Below are 24,420 nucleotides of genomic sequence, written 5' to 3'. Positions count from 1 at the left end.
CAAGAAGAAACCGCTGCAACAACTACTTAAAAATAAACAAATAAATAAAGATGATAGACTTGGTCACTTCAAGTTGAAAGAAATCTTTTAGAAGTTGCTGAGCCTGTAAGTGAATGTTTTTCCTCCGTTAAGAGCTTATTGATATGCCTCTACTATACTTACACAATCAATGGGAGAAGAATCTACTTGAAAAGCTTATAAGCCACATCTTTAAACCAATAAGGAGAGCAGGGTCAGGTGGCTGTCTTGCTTAGTAGACCCCAAGCAACTTCTAGGGTTTAAGTTTGAATCAACTGATATTTTCTTGTTTCTTCCATCAACCAGCCAAATTTGGGGGCCTCATTCTACATCCTTGTCAGACGGGATTTCTACTTCACTCTTACTTCTAAGAAGTCTCTGGACCAACTGAGTTACAATGTGCATCATGATTTACAAAATGAAAAGTCCCTCTCTGCTACATTTTAAGAACATTTCTATTTTGAGAGGTCAAGAGAGACAAGACCTAAAAAAATCATAAATCTGGACCAATAGGAGGGAAAACTGATGGTATCAGGTGCCCTTGCCCCTCTGCCAGGAACAGTCCAAGAGGTAGGCAACAGATGACAGCTTATATCCTGGGAAGAGAATCTCTTGCGTAAGGTCAAGCTTGGGAGCGCAGTGTGCTGAGACAAAGGAGGCTTCATGGGACTGTCTGAAAACTGACCTATTTTCTTCTATCTACAAGGCTAAAGCCCTTCCAGCTGGAGAACTGCTTGACATGGCTGAGCATTCCATGGCCTGCATCGGAGGACAGGAACAGGGCCATGGCATGATAGCAGGTCTCTTCCTGGGAAGGGGGAAAGGTTGGAACTCTATGCTGAGAGCAGTCAATAAACGGCACGAGCAGCCACTGCCATCCAGTCCATCCTATGATCTGTGCACATACTACTGCATTCCATCCTTGCAATAACTGGATGAGGTAGATAGTAAGTACGATCTCCATTTAAAGACCAAGAAAGAGGGCTCAAAGAGGATTAGGCAACTCAGGCACTCACCCTCAGAACTCTGGCTGCCTGGTTCCCGACCTCTCCTCTGTCCACGGCACCTACCACTCCTTCCTTCTCCCCATACCACCTCTCTGGGACCCCTGCCCAAAGTAGTACCACTCACTCAAAGATCAATGAAAATGGCAAGTTAGTTTAACCCCGAAAAATTAAAAATAAAGAAAACCACAATGTGATTGATTCCCTACACTGGAATATATCTACGTGAGACGTAAATCACAGAAACAGAGCTCTAGCTACTGAACTTCTTCACACTTCATGTCTCATTTAATTCCTGAGCTAGCAATCTTCCCATGGGTGATGTGGCTCCTCTCTAGCTGTACAAGTGGGCAGTTAGACAAGGCACACAGCTGTATGTACGGGTTTAGTGAATGAGTCCCAGCGAAGAGAGCGCTGGTTGGATCAGCTCTGTCCTCCTTCCTTTCAGTCAGGTTTTACCTTCATTTCGTCCATCCAGTCCATAATGTAGAGCATTTCCTGGAATATCTTCTGCAGGCCCAGGTTCATCTCGAGCCGCTGTCTCCGGGCCCTGAGCAGTTCCAGTAGGTATTCCCAGAGTCGGATGACATTGTCCTTCCTCGCTGTGATGCGCTTGATGTCGTGGTAATTCTCAGCCTCGAGCTCCCTGGCCACGGCTACCACAGCCTGCACACGCTCCTCGTATGCGGCAATGTCTGTCTCAATGGCCTCGTGCTTTTTTGTGGCGGCCTCAACTGCGGGAAGGTCAAACCCAAAGTTGTCCTACAGAGAAACGGAATGAAAAGAAGGAAAATAAAAAATCCACCCAGGCACGGTGGCTCACGCCTGTAATCTCAGCACTTTGGGAGGCTGAGGTGCGCAGATCGCCTGAGGTCAGGAGTTCGAAACTAGCCTGGCCAACACTGTGAAACCCTGTCTCTACTGAAAATACAAAAATTAGCTGAGCGTGGTGGCACGTGCCTGTAACCCCAGCTACTTGGTAGGCTGAGGCAGGAAAACCGCTTGAACCCAGGAAGCAGAGGTTGCAGTGAGCTGAGATGGCACCACTGCACTCCAGCCTAAATGACAAGAGTGAAACTCCACCTCAAAACAAAACAAAACAAAAACAAAACATTCCTGCCCCCTGCCCGTCACCCCCCTGCCAAAGGAAACAGAACAGACGTGAAATATTGAGCACACATTAATCCCTGGTGGTCTCAAATCTAAATCTGACTCCTGAGTCCCCCACCTCACTGGTCTCTGCCTTGAGCTTAGATGCCCTCCTCAAAGCAAACTAGTAACTGCTCATTTTGCAGAGGGGCCCAGCTCATATCTAGTACCTGACTGAAAAGCTAGAGCAGGTGATAGCTTATATCAAGTCAGGTGGAAAAGCAAGCCAGTTTTGCTTATTTCACAACCAGTCTAACTGCCTCAAAGGATTAGTTGGTCAAAGATTAAAGAAAAGAGAGAAACTGTTAGAACTTATAAATGTGAACAGTTCACACACACTCAATGGCTCTAAACAAACTCTGCTTGAGCTGCTTCCACATCTATGAAAAGTTAGATAAACAGAAATATATATATAGAAATTATAAACATCCTCTTCATGGGAAGTAGCCAAGGTGACCTGACAGTTCCTCCAGAATAACGAATGTTGATAAGCAGCTGTCCTCTGGCCCTATGCCCCTGGCATATGTCTGTGTTTCTAGATTACCCCAGGAACAGTCTTTTTAATAATGTCAAGAGCAGAACCTGAGACACCAGACGCTGGTTTTCACTCAGCCAAGTCTCCCTCATAGCTGCCTTGCGATCAAATCTGCGGGCGAGCTGTTCCAGTTTCTCCTGTCTTATGAGCTCATTCCGCAAAGCCAGTTCTCTTTCGTGTTCCGCTTTTTCCAGTCTTTCCCAGGCCTACAAAAATGAAAATACACACACACACACACAAACACAAACAGTTTCCTGTAGTGTTCAAGGAAACTTCCGTGGCTACAGTCAACAGCTAGTATTTCTCAAAAAGACCTGACAACTTGAATGGGAAATCCCATTCCCACCATCATTGACTCTCAAGCCTTGAGGAAAAAAATGGGTTTTTCTCTCAGTGTATCCTCATGGGAACGCTCTTCCGTCATCTAAATCTAAAGATTCTGTGTTGTACTTGGAAAACAAAACTGTAGATATGAAGCAATATAAGTAAATCATAAATCTCTTACTTTAAGAGGAAATAAATTATCTTAAATAGTTTTGATCATATAAAAAAGATACATGATTTTTCTAAGAATTCATATGAATTTCTCATTCATTCCACCCTGAGCCACTTTAAAAAAATTTACACATCTGAAATTTCTTTGAAAATCCTGACCCACTGTCCATATTAAATTCATTCCTATGAAACGTATTTCTTCACATAAAAAAAAAAAAGATCGAACATTCCACTCAAAGGAATCTAAGTGGGGTCAGATGCAGTGACTCATGCCTGTAATTCCAGCACTTTGAAAGCTGAGGTGGGAGGATTGTTTGAGGCCAGGAGTTCAAGACTAGCCTGAGCTACAGCGAGACCCTGTCTCCCATTAAAAAAAATTTTTTTTAATGAGCAGCAAAAAGGAATGTAGCTGTGTACAAGTGACCAGAGTTCTAGAATTTTCAAATTTCTTTCTAGTTGGAAATAATGCCTGCTGTGAATTTCTATAACTGCAGGCATAACAGGCATGATGATTAAAATTGCTTATTTGACAGCTTCTCTAATGGAAGAAGCCAACATCCTAAGCCCCACAACCACTATGATTCCAAACACGTGAAATTTCAATTCTCCTTTCTGTAATTTAAAGATGTTTCAAACAATTGCCTCAGATGAGAAGTAAAGTGATATGTATCTGAGTAGCAAGGTGTATAGCCTGCGCCAAAGCTGGTTTGATGAAATCTAACATTACCCCCCGAAGCCTCCAGCAGCCTAGCCCGGCACCACTGTTTGCTTGGTCCTTTGCCACACCTAAGCACCAGCTGCCAATTGTCAATTCAGCAGGTGGGGACAGCCCCTTCCAGTCTCTTGTCCTCTTAGCAGTTGAAACATACTGATAGAACCTGAAGCCTCCAGGAGGTCAGGGCCCATGCAGAGTCCAGATCCACTTTACCTTGTTGATGTCAGAGATGAGCTTCCCCTCCCGGGGCATGTAGACCTTCTGGTTGTTGGCCCTCATCTTGCTCTGAATGGTGAAGAGCAGCACTTCCAAGTTCCCCTTCTCAGTAAATCTAAACACAGGGGAAAACATTCATTTGTTACTGGAGAAAAAAAAATTTCACACAGTCATGCATTTTAAAAATCATTTAACTCGCCGGGCGCGGTGGCTCAAGCCTGTAATCCCAGCACTTTGGGAGGCCGAGACGGGCGGATCACGAGGTCAGGAGATCGAGACCATCCTGGCTAACACGGTGAAACCCCGTCTCTATTAAGAAATACAAAAAAAAAAACTAGCCGGGCGAGGTGGCGGGCGCCTGTAGTCCCAGCTACTCGGGAGGCTGAGGCAGGAGAATGGCGTAAACCCGGGAGGCGGAGCTTGCAGTGAGCTGAGATCCCGCCACTGCATTCCAGCCTGGGCGACAGAGCGAGACTCCGTCTCAAAAAAAAAAAAAAAATCATTTAACTCTGGTCTGACTTACGTGAAATGTATGTAAAAGAGACATCAGGAGGTTGCTCACTGGCTGTTACAAACCTTGAAACATACCAAACTGTGGAATTTTTTCGTAGTTGTTTGTTGTTGCTGACATTTATATTTGAGGGTGTCAAGGGCATGCAATAATCTTTGTATTCACTTCAGTCAAGCTTTAAACCCTAAATCCTGGACAACGGACTTACTTCATTCATTCAGTGTAGCTGAATGCACTCAACACAGATTATTTCAAATGTCTACCTAATGTAATTTTCAGTGGGTTTCTGAGACCTTACCAAGGTATATGCAACCGTTTTCAGAAAAGAAAAAAATGACTTTGGAACTATGGTAAGCAATAGATAAGGTCTACAATCCTTATTCAACAATTATGAACTTAAAAAAGATATGAAAAAAAATCAAACTTTTTTGGGGTTGCAAAACTTGATCTGAACTGTTATGAAATTATTTATTGTCTTTAATGCAATGTGAATATTTACACATTTTGCTACAGATACTTACTGGGCTTATGGGCTACTGCTTTAGTCCCATCTGGGGTCTTGTAATATACAACATATGAGCTGTGCTGTTTTTTTAAAATCCCAAAATTATGGAATCCTGAAACACACTGGGCACAATGGTTTTGGATAAGGGGTTGAGGACTTGTACCATTTCTTAGAATTCTCATATATCCTGTATGTCAGTGGTACATTTCTATTGGGAAGGGCTCAGAGAGAGCATGATCTATCATAAATCTCAGCAACACAGAATCAGATGAAATTAACTGAATACCGAGAGGCATTCAGTTAAGAGACGAGATTACAGAAATCAGAACACAGGGTTGGCTGGCTACAGTGATGTGTCTTTCCATATTAATGATCACACACTATAATCTGCATCTTACTTGGGTGGTTTCTCCACAGTGCGGTAAGTGTTGAATGCCTGAAGCTGCTGTTGAACCCCGACCAGTGAATTGGCAAATTTGCGATTGTTCAGAATGATGATGGTTTGTTCAATCCATTCCAGAAGGTCAGAGGCAAGTGATTCATACTTTTCAATCATTTTTTCTGTTTCAATAGCATTATCAAGCACCTGTAAACAAGGGATAGAAAAATTAAAAAGATCATGTCGCTCCATAAGTTAAATACGATTGCAACCCTATAAGAGTGCACACACATTAAATGACCGGCTTTGAAACAGTTTGGCCGGCTCTGAAACAGTTCGGCCGCACCTGGGCACAAGCATTTTAACTCAAGGAACCATCTGCTAAGAGGCACCTAGACTGATTATTTGTGAGCAATGACAGCCTAACTGTAATTGGTTTTGTAACTTCCCAACCCCCAAGCAAAGAGATTCTGAATGATTTCTGTAGCCTAACATCTGAAATCCCTAGAGAAACAAAAAGGGCTCTATTTAGCTTGATCCTGTCCCATAAATGCCCATTACTTTTTTACTTCACTGCATTGAGAGGACAATGTCATCTGGTCTGAGGTGTTTTGAAAACATGGTAGGTGAACATCGCCAAATGAGAAGTAAAAAGCATGATGCTAGGACTTTTTCAACTGTGGTAAGTAGGATGTCACACCCATGACATTAGCCAACTCGATCAGATTTCCAATACCCAGTTTCCTGGAGAGGTTGAGGAGAAGGATGTTTCTGGGTTTGAGTTAGCCCCCAAATCCTTTCCTAAATATGGTGGCCATCTCTCCCACCTCTTGTTACCCTTCAGGATGAAGAGGCTTCCGCTGATTTCCCTACCATCTGGAGAGCCCACTACAAATTGCTATTGGCAAATTTTATGAGTGCATGGGAGAATGAGGGCTCAATGAACCTTAATTATGTTTCACAACTCACAAAACTGGCATGAGCTCACCTTTCCAATTCGTTTTCCTTCAACAGCCAAAGCCTTCATCTTAGAGAAGTAGTGGTAATAAGTCACCACGTAAGTGATTATGGACTTCTCATCAGGGTGGTCCACGCTGATGTCTGTAACCCAGAGAAGACTTTGTTCAGTGTACTGCATGCTACTGTGCCCCACCCAGGCAGCAGGAATGAATGTAACGACTGCTGGACAACACGGAACGGTGCAGGGTCTTCATGTTTGCACTTGAGCATTCTGCCATCAGTGCATTAATTACAAGGATAATGAGGGTGAAACCATCTCACCGATTCCCTATTACGTGAATATTCATGAAATGCCTTCCACAGACACACAGTTCCTCTCCCTGCCCTACCATAATACTGGGTTTGCTCTGCCTGAGTTCTTATTTCTTCCTACAGGACCAGCACCGCCCCACGTCACTCAGTCTTTAGATATCTTTATCTTCTTGTTACCAGTATCCAGCAGCTAGTCACTGAGTCTGAGTTGGGATGACCCTTATTTGTGGAATCCTTATTGTGACTCATGGTTCAGACCCATCCTATCACATAACCAGCCCTGAAACAATGGCTCCCTCCACCAGCTTTCCCTACTACTTGATTTCCTTACACATAGTGCACCCAGATTGATCTTCCAGAAGCACAGCTATGAACAGTTCCTCCTAGCTCAAAATTACTCAGTATGAAGAATAAAGTATAAGCGCTTCAGTCCTCTAGAATCTGGCTATAACTTTCCTTTCCTTTTTTCCATCAATTTCTCAAATATTCACCACGCTTCATTTAAGTGTCAAGCATTGTTCTAGACATTCCTAAATTCTATAGCGTCCTACCTCTCAGCTACTGTATTCCTTATTAAATTTTTTTGAGACAGGGTCTCACTCTGTTACCTAGGCTAGAATGCAGTGACATGATTACAGTTCACTGCAGCCTCAAACTCCTGGGCTCAAGCAATCCTCCCACCTCAGCCTCCTAAGTAGGTGAAATTACAGATGTGAGCCACTGCACCTAGCACTGTATCTCTGAATCAAACTTGACCATTCACCATTCCTTATACATACCACATAATTTCCAACATGACTTCCTTTACTCATGATCTCCCTTTGTCTGAAATGGCCTTTCTGATCCCGTAACTTTCTTACTATCCATCAAGGTCCATTTCAAAAGTTACCACCCAATACAACCATTTATGATCCCTACAGCTGACATTATTGTCTCCCTCCTCTATTCCCTTGGGACTTCGTATGGACGCATAGTCCACTTTTTGCCAGGTTATGGTTTTTTATGCATGTTTTGTTTGCCTTACAAAATTCAGTCCTTGTCAAGGGTAGAAGCCTGTCCTGGCAAGCCACTCCACCTCCCACATTCCTGCTGTGCTGCCCTGCACAAAGCAGGTGGTCAATAAATAGGTACTGAGAGAAGGAACAAACAACTGAAAATGGCAAGTCTTTGAAGTTTGGCAATATTGAGTAAAGCACTCAACTTGGGATAGGTTGTGAAAAGAACACACAGGACAGCTCTTAACAGATATCATCAGGCTCTTTTTTCAATATACATTCATACATACACCCCCATTCCTATTGCCACCCCTGACAGCCTTGTATGGAGCAAAATTGTTTCTCTTAATTTAAACAAGAGAACATTAGGACGCACTGCTGGCACGCTCCCTGCCCAGGGTCACTTAGGCAGCCAGTGGCGGTGAAGGCCAGAATCATAGGTACTGTTCCTTAACCCAGGGCTCCTGTGTCTGCTCAACCCATCAAAGTATGCACAAAGGAGAGTGAACTGGAGGACAGCCAGAAAAAAATGCCAGTGTAAGTATCCAATTTAATCAACACAAAATGTCAACAAAACTCAAAGAAGTGAGAAGGCAAAACTTTTTATTTAACTTGTCTACAAGTAGATTTTAACTGATGCTCTTTGGGGTCCCGGACAACTAATAATCAAGATCAAACCACAGGACAAAAGTGAAATCAGCTGCCAGTTTTAGCTCCTTGTTTTGTGATCTGGGGAACACCAATCCCCCTTTTCATACTGGGCGGTGATTAGAAAGATTAACTAATGAGCAAGTTATTAAAAATGTTGTCACTGTGATAGGGGAAAAAAAAAAAGGTTCTTTATCAAAGCACAAAGAAAGTGGGGTAAGGAAAAATTCCTTCCCATAGTAAGATAGGGGTTAAGCACGAAGATTTATTGAAACCCAAGGAATTTTAGTTTTCTGTTTATATTGAGAAATCATTTAATGGATTAGTACAAAGATAATTTTATCTCAACTTCCTGTAACCAACATATCAGCGAATCTGATGCATTGGAAAATAGTAAGAAGCCTGCCTGGAGGCCTCATGACCTTGATCTGCCTTTGGGGAGTTAAACTTCCTGTTCTATATTTAAAAGAACTTTAAACTTTCACTCACATACACACGGTTTTTTTCCCTCTCCAATATTTGTTCACAGCTGAGAGGATCTATAAATCTTCAGCACTACAAACAAATCCTGAAATTTTAAATGCTTCTCAAAATTAGAAAAAGTTCCTATGAGAGCTCACGTTGAAATGAAACCCAGAATTAGGATTTTGTTAAGTAAGGGAGATACAACCTGGGGGACTGCTCCACACAGGTCAGCTCCAAGTTACACAGGGACTCACAGAGTAAAGAGGGATTAGTTCCATGCAGAGAATGGGATGAATCTGTAAGAAAGGACTGTGACTGCTGCTCCTTCCACCTCCATTCCCCTTTCACAAGTACGCCGTCCTCATTTAAACTCTTACTTGCTCACAAGCAAAGCACAGCCTCATAACAAGGCCCCTGCCTCCAATCTCCACCCATCCCCATCCAACCTGCTTGCCACCTTCAGATAAATGTCAGCCAACAAGCATTCACTGAGAGCCTATGCCAGGTTTTCTACTTTTCTACTTCGAGCACAGCAGCTAAGAACCTTCAATGACTCCCTGTTGCCTGTTGCCCCGTGGGGATCCCATCCACACTATTACCCTAACCACCATTCCCATTGAATTGTTAGTCCTCAAACACACCTTCCTCTTTCCTGGTTCTGCACCTTTGCTCATGCTAGTAGCTCTGCCTGCACACACTCTCCTTCAGACTCTGTTTAAATCGTATTCATCTTTCAAGGCCTTTTTTGAGTGTCATCCTTTCCACAAATCCTCAAAAAATTCCCATAACCAAAACTAAGCTCTTCCTTTGATAATTCCCAAAGTATGCCATACAAATGAAACATACTGACACAAAACAGATTTTACATTAACACCTGGATAGTACAGATGCTACAAATCCCACCTGTTATCCCTTGAGTCCCTACCTTCGGGGTCCAACAGTTTAGTGAGGCCGAGGTGCTGCTCTGCCAGATTAAATGCATTCTGCAGGTTGTAGTGTGCGTTGGATTTCTTTAGTTTGTCAAAATCTATCAGGTCAGGCCTGTGCAGAACAGTGGAACACAACAAAAATCATGGCTTGAAAAGAAATATGACCAATGAAACATGACTGTTACTCCAAAAAGGTTAAAATCACCACTTAGTGGAGTAAAACTCTAAAATATACTATTATGGAATCATCAAACAATGAAACCTGATTTTTGAATAAACACTTCAAAGTTTATTAAGAAAAAAGAAAGATTAAGGGTGAACCTGTTTATTTTGTGTGGAAGAATTTACATATTCTCCCATATTTTCCTCACATGGAATGTAGGAATTTCCACCATGGTGCAACAGTTAAGGCAACGGATATGGGAAAGTCACCCAAACCTGCTATGGATGGACAGCAACCTTTTGCCCCACAATTGCTAGGATGATTTGTATGGACTTACCGGTGTTTGTGTATCAGTGCATTGAAGGCCATGCCGTCCCTCCAGCTAGTGGTGAAATTGTGAATGTTGACATTGGGGTACCTGCCAAGGACAAAGCAGAAGGGAAAAGCAACACAATTACCACATGGAGGTTTATACTTTTGCCAAGTGCTTTGTTAATAAATAAGTCTGTAAGCATTGTAAAACCTAAAGCAGTGAATATCACTAAGGACAATCAAGTCAGAACAAAAATCCCATCAACTCCAGCTTGCCATAAAATAAAAATAAAACATGCATCCATGTGGTTTTTCTTGCTTGGTAATTCAATCTCACAAAACATGTGAACTGTGTTGTAGATTTAAAACACTACTCTTATTTAGGAAAAAGTGACGACAACCTAGACATCTGTGAGGCCTCTGCTTCCACTGGCTTTCTACTGTACCTACAAAGACACCAGGAACTGCAGTCCCCTGTCACACGTTACTTTGGGACAAGAAGTGGTGGGACTACCTGTTCATGTGACACTCAGCTTTCTTTCTTCCATATGCCACTTAATTGGATGAAAAATCCCTGAAAAATTTATGTTTGAAACCTACCCATAATGAAACAGCTATTCGATACTATATTGACTATTAATAACTTTATATCAGTGGCTGATTAAAGGTTCATACCTGACTTGACCCTTTTATTAGGCCATAAGCTCTTTATAGACATGATCACTTTTCAGCTAGCTCTCATAATGGACAGAGTTCTGATTTTCATATTCTGAATTCATGTTCATTAGAGTTACGTCTATACCTAAAGAAGTTCTGACAGTAAATCTAATTAACCTAAAATTGGGTCTCAGTAAGTACCTAGAACCTTAAACCAATTTGCTAAGAACTCGAAGGTTTAGCATCAATTGAGTCCTAACAGTAGTGAGCAACAAAAAAGGTGCGGTTCTCTAAAAACAGCTTCAATGAAATTTCAATGAAAAAATCAAAGGGAAACTGACACAGATAATATTAAAAGGTTATGCTAATGTTTACTGTGCAAAGAAAGCTCCCCAAAACAGAAATTAAAGGATGAAGAAAACCTACAACTGTATTCTTAAAATATCATGGATATGATTCCTAAACATGCTTCCAGGGTTTTCAAATTCAAAATATAATGCTCTTTGGAGCTTCCTTAATAAAGAGAAGGAAACTGATTATGAAGACATGACAGGTCTAAAATATAAATTAGAACTCCTTCCATTCCGAGAGCTAATTGAAAAGTCATATCAACTGCTTACGTGTTAACAAGACTTCCCCATGGAAGCAGTGGAAAAGATACCTGTCAACACCTTCTAAGTGATGACTGCAGTGGAATTCAGTCCTGGAAGCAGCAGCCCCAATACCCTCTGCGTTCACACTCACCCAGCTGTCTTCATCTGGCACCACAACAGCAATGCATCCTTGGCAGATTTCTTCTCTTTGTTGTCTTCAGTTTCCACACTGATATCCTGGATCTAAGATTTACAAAGAAATATTAGACAAATAGATGGGTCAGCTGTCTCAAAGAGCCACTGAAGAACAGGTCTGCCTATACATAAAGAATAAACTGGAGATCAAAGCCTTGTCCTGCAGACGATCTACCCTGTGAATGAAAACTGCTTCCTTCAGAAGCACAACCAGAAACACAACCAGAACTAGGTTTTCTACGTCGCACAGACAGAAGGCTGTAGGGACTTCCCAGCACCTATCAGAGGTCATTTTTACCCCTGAGACAGCCCATCTTTCCAGTGAGAAGCAAGCACAGTGGTTCACACAGTGTATCTGGAATCTCATCAGACCCCCAGAAAAATACTGCGTTCGGTTTTTCGTAAGTAAACATTTTCCACACTAGGTGCAGCCTTCATTGATGAGGGCACTGTGTGCACCATTTCCAAACCATTAGAGCAAGTGTGTGCTTAAGCGCTGTGCTTCCATGGTGTGCATTCATAAGCCGCTCAGAGGCAGCATATTTGCAACATTATAAACAAAGCCTCGTCAGCTGGCACCAAAGTCAGACTGCCTGTATGTGAATCCAGGCTCCATCACCTACCATGTGCCCTTGGGCAGGTTCCCCAGCTTCCCCATCTGAGGAATGGAAATAATGACAGTGGCTAATTTCACAGCAGTGTTATGCACTTAAATGATATAATGAAGTGCAGAGCTCATAAGGGTCCATGAATGTTAGTTCTTAGATTAGGCGCCAACTGCCAGCTACGTAATTTTAGACAAATGCTCCAAATACACTTTTGTCTACTATATGAAGGTTTCCTCTTATACAGTAAAATGTGGAATGGAGTCAGGAGTGGATGGTGCTGGCCAGGAGTCCATTCATCACCTCCAGCTGTAGCCATTTTAAGCTTCTCTGCTTTGTCATGCTCCCTACAACCTTCACTCCATTCAATCTACAAACACTTCCCAGAATTCTTTTTGAAAGAGAGAGAGAGAATGAAGACAAAATATATAAATACAGGACTAAAAAGTTACAAACTTTCAACTAGGAAAAACACTTGGGAATTGAAACAACTACATGTTTAAAAAATTCTCTATTTTTAATTGTGTTAAGAAGGTGAAGCCTGAGTTTGCATAAACCCCAGTCTCTAATATTAGGATCATTAGCTCAAGTGCAGAAAGGGAATGTGGAAGAAGAACCCTCACGGCCGGGCGCGGTGGCTCAAGCCTGTAATCCCAGCACTTTGGGAGGCCGAGACGGGTGGATCACGAGGTCAGGAGATCGAGACCATCCTGGCTAACACGGTGAAACCCCGTCTCTACTAAAAAAATACAAAAAACTAGCTGGGCGCGGTGGCGGGCGCCTGTAGTCCCAACTACTCGGGAGGCTGAGGCAGGAGAATGGCGTGAACCCGGGAGGCGGAGCTTGCAGTGAGCTGAGATCCGGCCACTGCACTCCAGCCTGGGCAGCAGAGCGAGACTCCGTCTCAAAAAAAAAAAAAAAAAAGAAGAACCCTCACTCAAGGGGTGAGAGACGGGCTCACCAGGAAAGTCAGGCTGCAACTTCACATAGTAACTCACTGGCTTTCTTATGCTTCTGTGCGAAGAAGGGTATCAGTTTCCAGATTTGTCCATATGGAAACGAAGTCTACCCTTCTGAAATGAAGACAGCTCCCTATTTAAACTAGGCAAACTCAGAGACTTCCACTCCAGTTTCTCACCACCTTTTTTTTTTTTTTTTTTTTGGAGACAGTCTCTGCAGCCCAGGCTAGAGAGCAGTGGTGTGATCTTGGCTCACTGCAATCTCCGCCTCCCAGATTCAAGTGATTCTCCTGCCTCAGCTACCCAAGTAACTGGGATTATAGGTGCGTGCCACCACACCTGGCTAATTTTTGTATTTTTAGTAGAGGCAGGGTATCGTCATGTTGGCCAGGTTGGTATCAAACTCCTGACCTGAAGTGATCCACCCGCCTTGGCCTCCCAAAGTGCCGGGATTACAGGCATGAGCCACTTTGTATCTGGCCCTTTTACTCTCTTTTAAAGGGGCAGCATTATAAAAATCTGTGTCATCATCAGTATTTAATGGACACCTCTATGCACATACAGGTCAGGCCATATCCTGGTAGCAGTGAGAGCACACGCACACACACACTGGGAACTTATAAAACCGTATATTCAGGAGCTGGGGGAAGGAGAGACCCTTGTAGATACACAGGGAAGCTTCACCCTATGTATCTATAAGGATACCTCAAGTATCCTTGTGGATATGCTAGATATCTATAACTGGGCCTTGGCTGATTCATAATCATATTATTTTTGTAGAATAGGTAATGTTTTAATAAAGCTGCTGAAGAAAGCTGAGTCATGTCAGACACCAACACTGCAGGCCATGCGGTAACATTAGCAGTCTATGCCTCTCATTGCAACAGAAAGGAAGAAAATACACATCAGCATTTATAAGTTGAATTATAGGAATAGGCAAACTGGCAGGAAGTGAACTGGTCAATGACTCAACGCAATTCACGCTGAGAATCCTGAAAAGGGCTGTGTGTGCCAGCTCCCTGACCTGGGTGCTGACCTGCTCTCAAGACAGCCCCCAGTCAGGATGCCCGTCCACGCTGATTACTGCAGGCCAAAGGTAAGAGAAATACAACATTTTACTCCATAAAACTGGGGTGAAGCTTGAGGAGTGTCCTGCTAATAATTTCACCTCTGTTGCCATAAGACACAAGAGCAGTAATTAGTGGATTCAATGGCTACTCCATTTTCAAATCATTCAGGATCTAAATGACAGAAATATAAGAGTTCTGTCCAGGGAAAAAATGTCCTTGATTGCTGTAATTAACTCCTTTAATGATGTTGTACCATCTTCAACAACAGTTCTCTCCTCAGACCTACTTAATTAGAATTACTAGGGCTGGGCCCTGGGAACCTGAATTATTAAGACGGTTTCCCAATGGCATCGGATGATCAGCCAGCTTGGGAACCAGCCAGTCAGGAAGCTGTTTCTTCCTGTAACTCATTCTAGTCCCCTACCCCTTCCTCCCACATATATACTCAGGACACTATCTGAAGCCCAATCCTAGGGCAAGTGAGAAGGAAAAGGGATTGTTCACAGGCTGATTTCAGAGTTTCAATAAGAAAACAAAGCAAGCTATAATTTGATTTTTCGTTTTTCCTTTTTGTGTGAGGTTTTTGTTTACCTAGAAAAATCAAGCAGATCTTTATTAAAGGGGCAGAACAGGAAGGAATGGCAAGAGAACACAGTCACTGAGGAGACAGGACTGTTAGAATATTTGTTTGTAGAGAAACCTGACACTACAGTACAAAGTTGTTCCTGCCTTTCCAATTTTAATTGGAACGCATGAGCACGAAGCATCCGCCTGGAGAAAGAACCAATAATCACACCCGTAGTGCTGCACAGTCCCAAAATGAGTGCCCTCTCTTAAGGGGTCAGAGGCGCCCGCTATAGCCCTGGCTGGCTGCGTCATCAGGGGCAAGGTTTCAAACTTCTCTGGGTCCCCAATTTCTTCATAAAGTGAAAGTGGTGAACAAAAAGACCTTGAGAGTACCTTCCGGCTTAAAATAGTTCTATACTTAGAGCCTTCCTCCTCAAGTATAACAAAACCCGTAAAATCATCATCAATTCAAAGGAACACAAGCGTTTTGTACTTTCCTCCTGCAAATTGCTTCCTCACATCCAAAGAGAATGAGAAGGTGAAAATGGAGCCCACACACACGCCATAACCCTCAACAGCTTTGCCTAAAAATATTCTGTAACACATGTCATAGTTGAGTGAAGCTTAGGCAGTCTAAGCTAATAACCTAGCACTGGCCACATCCTTATACCTTTGCTCCTGAGAGCCAAGCAGCAGAGACCAGGCATTTAGAGCAGGGGCCAGCAAAGTGGTGGGCTGGGATGCAGTCTAGAAGTCCCTGGGCCACTGAGACGTGTCAGACAGGAGAGCTAAGATTATCAGGGGCTAGTACAATTGCAGGAGGATGTAGTAGATTCCACATGCCTACGAGGCAGCATTCAATTCTGAGGACTGGGTATGACACACCTGACTCTGAGACATGCTTTCAACCTGGTCTTCCTGATCCCTCTGACACACAGAGGCCGGCTCTACAAGGATGCTCATACCTCTGAGAGGTCAGCCTAAGTTCTGAGCAACCCCGGGCAGAGACTCTTACCTGGAAGCGCAGGATGATGGTCCAGATGAGGCCAAGGGTCAGCCGGTGGTTTCCATCCACGATGTCATGGGATCCCATGTTCTCAAGATGGACTCTCTGCTCCTTCAGGAACTGAAGGGCCTTGTCCACATTCTCTAGGCAGTGGATGCGCATTCGTCCTTTGGTGGGTTTAGGCTAGAAACAGGAGAGCAGAGGCAGAGACACATCACTCAACAGAGTAGAGATGAACCCCGACTTACTGCCTAGTCACACGTGCCCATTCATGCGATGCTCTCCTGCTTGGAGCAGAACATTAACAAACACGTGTACTCATTAAGTCCAAGGACAGTATTTACCTAACAGCCACAGAAGAAAAGTTTACTTAATGGGATGGTAACTGATTTCTCTTTAGAGATTAATTGTGGAGCTATATAGTTTACAAATGAGCATTTGTTTAAGTTCAGGGAAGAGAGAATCCAATTTTCATGAAGAATTTCAGTGCTACTGCCGCCATCCATACAATTTTTTTGCAGCTGCATGACAAACACCTGTGAGGATTTTGATTACTTGGAATGTAAAAATAGGTTTGCCACCTGCTGGCAACCCTTAAGGTTGGCTCAAAATGAAAACAGGGAACACAACCATCAAATCAGAAGAATTTCCAAGTGGTGGTTGTGTGCGGAGGGATGGGGAAGGTTAAGTAAAAAGGTGTAACTTACAGAAAAGAAGGGGAAAAGGGGAAAAAATGAGTGTAGTGCAATTTAAATACCCCAAATGTTCCTTTCCTTTTACCCAGTTTTATCAAAATATAAAAGAGGCCTTTGGAAGGTGAACATTTTAAATACAACAAATGAACAAAAAAATATAGAGAAAGAGAGACTAGATAATGCCTATGTGTATATATACATCTACTATAAAACATACTATCTACTATAAAAGTATATATACATCTACTGTAAAAGTACATACACATCTACTATAAAAATGTACTAGATACACACACACACAGTTGACCTTTAGTTGGACCTAAACTGTGCAAATGCACTTATACATGGATTCTTTCCAATAAATACACTGGAAAATTTTTTAGAGATTTGTGACAATTTGAAAAGACTCAGATGAATGGCCTAGCCTAGAAATATCAGAAAAAATTAAGAACAAGATATGTCATGAATGCATAAAATATATGTAGATGGTAGTCTATTTTATCATTTACTACCACAAAATATATACAAATCTGTCATAAAATTAAAAATTATCAAAACTCATACACACAAATACAGATTGTAACAGCACCATTTGTGTAGTACTAAATCTTGGTATATACTGTACTACTATAATAATTTCAGAGCCATCTCTAACTCCTACTGCAATGAGCTCAAGTATTGTGAGTGCCCACTTAAAATGCCTATGATGCTAATTATCTCCACATGGTCTCTCTAGTAAATTGGGTATGACAGTAAAAGTTCTTGTGTATTTTTCACAGTGTCTAGTGCAATACTGTAAACCTTGACTAACATCATGAGACCCAAAGTGTCACTAGTGAAGCTGGAAGTACTCTCAAGAAGCAGAGAACAAGTCGTGACACTACAAGAAAAGGATGAACTGCTTGCTATGTGTTGTAGATTGAGGTCCACAGTTGTGGTGGCCCACCATTTGAAGACTAAAAAAAGAAAAGGAAATTTGTGAAGCCATCCCTGAAGCTACATCAGCAGATGCAAAGACCTTGCACTTTTTTGTGAAATATCTTTTTATCTCATATTGAAAATGCAGCTTTTGGCTGGGTGCAGCAGTTCGTGCCTGTAATCCCAGCACTTTGGGAGGCTGAGACGGGCAGACTGCTTGTGCCCAGGAGTTTGAGACCAGCCTGGGCAACATGGCAAAACCCGTCTCTACAAAAAAATAAACAAATAAATAAATAATTAACAATGCATCTTTTATGTGAGTACAGGATTGCCATAAGAGAGGCATACCTAAAGACTATTATGATTTGAGAAAAAGTGAAGTTATCATATGACAATTTAAAGGCATACGAAGGTGAAGGAGAATGTAACACCAGCAAAGGATGGTAGGACTATTAATTTTTAATTGGGTAGCCCTCAGAACCAGGAAAGATTCACAGAGCTCCCAGTCTGACAATTTCAGAAAGAGGTTTGGCTTAAAAAATGTCAAGGAGTTGGGAGAAGCAGCTTTTGCTGACCAAGAGGCAGCAGATGAGTTCCCAGGCGCCATTAAGAAAATCATTGAGGAAAAAGTGTATCTGTCTCAACAAATTTTTAACACAGATTAAAGAGCCCTGTTCTGGAACAAAATGCCACAAAAGCCTAGTAAGAGAAAGAGAGGTGGAGTACCAGGACTTAAGGCAGAAAGGGATAGGCTAACTACTGTTCTGTGCAAATGCAGTTGGGTTTATAATCAGGACTGCCCTTATCCATAAAGCTGTTAACCTTTGAGCCTTGAAGGGAAAAAATAAATACCAGCTGCCAGTCTTTTGGTTGTACAGAAAGAAGGCCTGGACAGTGACAACTGTTTTTCTGAATTGGTTCTACTGATGCTTTGGTTCCTGAAGTCTCCAAGTACCTTGTCAGTAAGAGGATGCCTTTTAAAGTTATTTTGGTATTAGACAATGCCCCCACCCAGAACCCCATGAGTTCAACACTGAAGGCACTGACATGGTCTCCTGGCCCCCAAACACAACATCCCTAATTCGGCCTCTAGATCAAGGGGTCATAAGGACTTGTAAGGCTCATTACTACACAAAACTCTATGGAAAGGTTTGTCGATGCTATGGAATAGAATCCCCAACAGAGAGAACATCATGAAAGTCTGGGAGGACTACACCACTGAAGATGCCGTCATTGTTATAGAAAAAGCTGTGAAAGCCATCAAGTCTGAAACAATAAATTCCTGCTGGAGAAAATGATGTCCAGATGCTATACATCATTTCACAGAATTTAGGACAGAGCCAATGAAGGAAATTATGAAAGAGGTTGTGGATATGGCAAAAAGGTAGAAGGGTGAAGGTTTCATGATATGGATCTTGGAGAAATACAAGAGCTAACAGACACCACATCAGAAGAATTAACGGAAGATGACCTGATGAAAATGAGTGCCTCCAAAAAGATGACAAATGATGAGGAAGAGGATGTAAAAGCAGTACCAGAAAACAAACTGAATTTGTTGCAAGGGTTCCAATCATTCAAGACTGCTTGTGTTATTTCCATAAAGTTACATCAAGTATGCTCGCCTCTTCTGCCTCCCCTTCTGCCTCTTCCACTTCTACTACCCCAAGACCAACACCCCCACCTTCCTCCTCAGCCTACTCAATGTGAAGACGAGGATGAAGACATTATGATGATCCACTTCCACTTAATGAATCAGCAAATATATTTTCTCTTCCTTTGCTTAGTAATATTTTCTTTTCCCTAGCTTACTTTAAGACTACAGTAATGTAATATACACAATATGAAAAATATGTTAATTGACTGTTTATGTTATTGATAAGAGTAGGCTATTAAAAGTTTTGGGGGAATCAAATGTATAGGAAGATTTTCAATAGCATAGGGTTGGTGCCCCTAAACCCCCTGCTTTGTTCAAGGGTCCACGGTGTGTCACACACACACACACACACACACACACACACACACACACACACAATGGGTTTCTATTATCTGTTGTACCAACACCAAGCTCGTGCCCTCACCCATCTGGCTCCATCCTTCTCTCCTTCCTATTTCCCATCACTCTGCCTCTAGTAGAGGCTGCATCTGGAGTCGATGTCACCATCTTATAAAGATGCCAGCAGGATGCACACATCCACATGTAGAAGAATGCACTCAGCCTGTGACCCGTCGTCCTGACTCCCCAGTCTCTTCACCTTATGACACCTATCTACCTTCCAAGGCTCGGGCCAAGGCCCATCTTTCCTTCCTGGAGATATTTCCATTTCCAATCATTCTGGGTCTCACAGCTCTCCTTTTCCTCACAACTCTACAACTAACAATCTGGACCACAGAACCCCGGAACCAATCATTATAATTTTGCTATTGTTTCATTTATCACTCTTATTACTTCCAACTAGACTGTTCCCTTCCTAAATGCAAGGATGAGGCTTTATACTTCTATATTCTCAGGGGTCTTTGGTCCGGTTCTGTGCACAGAATTATGTGCAGAGTGAACTCAATGCCAGCAGACAGACTGGGCTTGGTGTGTGCTAAGCTGACCTCACAGGGGAAAGAGGGCCAGGCTGCAGCAACCCAGGTACATGCAGTTAAGGCCAGCAGCCAGCCCTAACTTAGTATCTTGTCCATTCCCTGCTTTTCCCTTGGGTAGTTAAGATCCTCAGCTATGTGCTGCGTGGAAAACGTCTGAAAGGAAGGTTACTTGGGTAACAAGTGGCCATTTTAAGCCTGTCCAGTCTCAGATTATTATTTTTTACTTTCTTTTCTCCTATAAAAGAGGACAAGCAAAAACAGAAGAATGTGGTTGGCCTTGAGGAAATAAGATTATATGCAGAGGCCTACCACAAGTAGTAAAATTTTATTTTCAATATAATTGTCCCTTGGTATCCACAGGGGATTGATTCCAGGTACCCCAAGGATACCAAAATCCATAGATGCTCAAGTCGCTTATCTAAAATGGCACAGTATTTGATATAACCTATGCACATCCTCCCATATACTTTTTTAAAAATTCACTAATTATTTTTTTTTTTGAGACAGAGTCTCGCTCTGTCACCCAGGCTAGAGTGCAATGGCATGATCTTGGCTCACTGCAATCTCTGCCTCCTGGGTTCAAGAGATTCTCCTGCCTCAGCCTCCTGAGAAGCTGGGATTACAGGCACCCGCCACCATGCCTGGCTAATTTTTGTATTTTTAGTAGAGACAGGGTTTCAACCATGTTGGCCAGGCTGGTCTCGAACTCCTGACCTCAAATGATCCACCCACCTTGACCTCCCAAAGTGCTGGGATTACAGGCATGAGCCACCCCACCTGGCCTCCCATACATTTTAAATCATGGCTATATTATTTGCAACTAATACAACATAAATGCCATGTAAATAGTTGTTATAATATATTTTTTAAAAACTGTATCATTGTTTATTTCTATATTGTTTTCATTGTTCTTCCCCTTGAATATTTTCTACCTGTGGTCAGTTAAATCCGACCATAATAGCAATGGAAAAAGAAATGTCTTTAAACATTAAGCTTCTCACATTATTGGATATCCTCTTTACCCCCAAAAAAGAAACAGGAGGTAGATTTTGCCTTCAGAAACTTCAAAATGATTTTAATTTGGGTATGTGGGAAATGCTGGAATTTGCTATTTGTGCAATGCCAGGTTGCATCAAAATCAAGCAATCTAATGAAGTGGAAAAAATAGATATAAAACAGGTGTGGGCTTAATCTAAAATTCTGTAACTCTCATTCTGCAAGTGCTGTTTGAGGTGACACTGGTGCTCTCTCTTTCCACAGTACACCCGTCAGCCTCCTAAAGCTGTCCGGGGCGCCATCACGCTCCTGTCCAAGAAACGGATGCTGGTGGAATCAGTGTCGCCCTAGAAGAGGTGGGTGGAGCAGCTCTCCCGGCCCGGAGTCGCAGAACTCCGCATATGGCTCTCACGTGTGCTCTTTAAGTTTTTCCTTTCGTCTCTTGGATCAGCTGTCATTTCTCACGCTGAAACGTGACTATTCATAGCAGCCCCTTTTCTTCTCAAATTCAGGTGGTTTCTGGATTGAACGAAGCTCCTGGTTCAAAACTTCAAATGTGAGGGATGGGGACTAACTGCCTCTAAGAAAGGTGCAGGGGCTTCTGACATTTTTGCTGTTCGGGGGCCTTTTCCTCTCATTTCTTGTCAGTTTGTGCACCTGAGCAGTGACATAGTGAGTGGTCCACCTACATGTGCTGTTTTCATCACAAAGAAAGTGCCTTCGTGATGGGAACTGCAGATCAAGGGGGACAGAAACTTCTAACTGCAGCAGCCATTCTCCTAAGTCTCCCTCCAAGAGGGTGGAGGGGACAGTGTGGATGGAATTATGAGAAGTTAAGGAAGATAATAATGAACAGATGGGGACTGTCGGTACCTTCCCAGGCTCCAACCAGCAGGACATAACCAATGTTCTTTCAGACTTTATCCTGAAAGCTTGATCTCAAATAATCACTTGTCTCACTTACATTCAAATGAATGCAGTAGAAAAAGTGGTCCTCTCAGAATCTCCTCCCCACAAACAGGAAACATGTACGACACATTCCACAACTCTATTCTCTCTCTACAAAATCTCAATGGAATGTGTGTGTGTTTCCACATGAACATGGGGTCCAGGGTGTGGGAGAGGGAGGGTGGTGATGGGGCCCAAACACATTCATGCAGGTTGAAGAAGTTCAATGCCACATCACAGGGACCCATGCTGATGGTGACTGGCTATGCCAGATGAGCTAAGAGATGGTTCATTCCAGACCTGGATGCAACTCAAAAACTATCAAGCCTCAGAGTAACAAGAATAAACAAGACAAAGCGAGGTGAGATGACTTCCTGATGGTACAACATGAAGGGAGTGCGAATTGAGACTAAAATTCAAGTACACCACACTCCCACAATGTGTGTTCTACCTGCTTCAGAGTGGGCTTCTCACATGTTTTAAGGCACAATATCTGGGCAAGTTTAGGAAGCAGTAATTACAAGAAATTAAGTTCAAGAGGTGATCATGATCTCACAGAGCTATCCATAGAAACATGTTACAAACTTCAAAGCTCCCAAGATCTAAAAATTCTTAGCTGCCATTTACTGAGCAACTACTGTGTGTTCACCTCTCCCTGCTAGGCGGCTGACAGCTGTGATCACATCTAATCCTCACAGTAACCCAGCATTATAATAATTACTATTCCTGTCATTTTATAGATGAAGACACAGTGGCTCAGAGAGATGAAGCAATCTACCAGCTAGTTAGTATGTGGTGAACCAGGACTTAAAGCTTGTCCTCTTCATGCTACAGGAAAAACCCAGAATACAGTACAGGGAAGAAGGGTACATGCTTCCATGTGAAAGGAAGTGAGGGACTCGGTTCCCATCTGCTGGCTGGCTTTCATTTTTTTAAAGAGCTATTTTTATATTGCCAAACTTCATCTTCTCAAAAGGAAGAAGAGGTAACAATAGAGAAAATTAAACATAATGGAGCGGGGGTGGGGGGGCGCCTCTCAGCAGTAAACACTTTCTGAAGCCTGCAAGAGTGGCTAATTCTGCAAAGGAAAGGAGTGTCTCTGTCTTGCCTCCATTATTGGCCATCGGATTCCCTGGTGCGGCATGTGTCCATCCCCACATCAACATGTGCACTTCTGTCCTGTGTCCCTTCTGACAGGAAAGTGAAACTAAGCCCTTAACATGGGGACAAGGGTCGATACCAGACTCACATGACTATCGGGGGCTCTGCAGGCAGACAGCAGTTCCTCTGAGGAAAATGCCTGTTTTTACTGATCCTCCTTTAAATCATTTTAAGAAGCTTCCCTTCCCCTCACCCTACAGTCCGTGGATTCCTGTGTTTTTTCACAGGCGCTTTTCCTGTTTCCCCCTCCCAAGGTCCCGTCTAGTCCTAAACCTTTACCAGTCATATCTCCATCCCAGACCCATCTTCTTTCTCACTCTAAAAGAGGAGAGGAAACTTACTGGGCCACATAAACATCTCTAGGATCTGATAACATAATTCTAATTGCTTATTGGAGCAGTAAGCCCAGTCCAGGCCCTGCCTAAGAAGCAGTATGGCCTTAGGCAAATTCCCCTGCATGGACCCAAAACCCTTAGAGAGGAAGGAGGGGGCTGGATGGTCCCTCCTGGGCCACTGACTCTGCCCCACCTGTCCGCCTAGCCTTGAGTTTGGGTAATTCACACTCTGTAAGGCATCAGGATTTGCAGAACTATGGAGTAATCACAATGGCAAAGGTTTTGTCAGTCCAGAGATGGGGAGGAAAAGAAAGAAAGAAAGAAAAAAAGCTTCACAGAGCTGATCTGTCCTCTTTTTTTAATAGGAAAGGAAGATACAAGGGAAGGTTTCTGGCAGGGTATTGTGGGAGATCTCTGGGGTGCTGCGATGCCCTGTTCCAGCCTGTACCCCCCACCCCTTCTTTCTCTGTAAGTGTCCAAAGCAACCCTGCAGCTACCTGGAGTGACAACTCACCAAGGGTTGTGGTGCTGGACAGAGCACAGCCCCGGGCACTGAGAGAGGCCAGTGAGGCCTAGATCTGCCACAACCCAGCTGGGTGGCCTCGCTGGTCACTTCTTTTCCCTGACTTACTGTATCTACCAAGTGAGGGGATTTAACTTGGTGGTCACTAAAGTCACTCACAGCTGTATAATAACAATCTACAGGGTGTTGCAGGGTAGAGGACTCACTAGCACCAAAGCTGAAGTCTATAGTACCTGCTGATTTCTTGTTCAGGTGAAGAGGAAATAGAGAAAAGACACTGATCTCAGCAAAT

At 42.9% G+C, this 24,420-nt stretch overlaps 1 protein-coding gene across 5 annotated transcripts in view; it reads right to left on the bottom strand.

Annotated features, from left to right (window-relative positions):
• Positions 1–24,420, bottom strand: part of SPTBN1 (spectrin beta, non-erythrocytic 1) — a 215,097-nt gene that overhangs the window by 41,870 nt on the left and 148,807 nt on the right. For all 5 annotated transcript variants that reach the window (XM_021924821.2, XM_021924817.2, XM_017947527.3 and 2 more), the window contains 9 exons: positions 15,973–16,146; positions 11,713–11,804; positions 10,337–10,417; positions 9,833–9,948; positions 6,516–6,628; positions 5,547–5,734; positions 4,130–4,247; positions 2,754–2,912; positions 1,482–1,784 (listed from right to left, as the gene is read on the bottom strand). In XM_021924821.2, coding sequence (XP_021780513.1) covers positions 1,482–1,784; positions 2,754–2,912; positions 4,130–4,247; positions 5,547–5,734; positions 6,516–6,628; positions 9,833–9,948; positions 10,337–10,417; positions 11,713–11,804; positions 15,973–16,146 — 1,344 coding nt within the window. The remainder of the gene's footprint in view (positions 1–1,481; positions 1,785–2,753; positions 2,913–4,129; positions 4,248–5,546; positions 5,735–6,515; positions 6,629–9,832; positions 9,949–10,336; positions 10,418–11,712; positions 11,805–15,972; positions 16,147–24,420) is intronic.

Source organism: Papio anubis, chromosome 14, assembly GCF_008728515.1.
Source record: "Papio anubis isolate 15944 chromosome 14, Panubis1.0, whole genome shotgun sequence".
NCBI classification, from domain to species: domain Eukaryota; kingdom Metazoa; phylum Chordata; class Mammalia; order Primates; family Cercopithecidae; genus Papio; species Papio anubis.
This window is presented reverse-complemented; position numbering and strand designations above follow the sequence as displayed.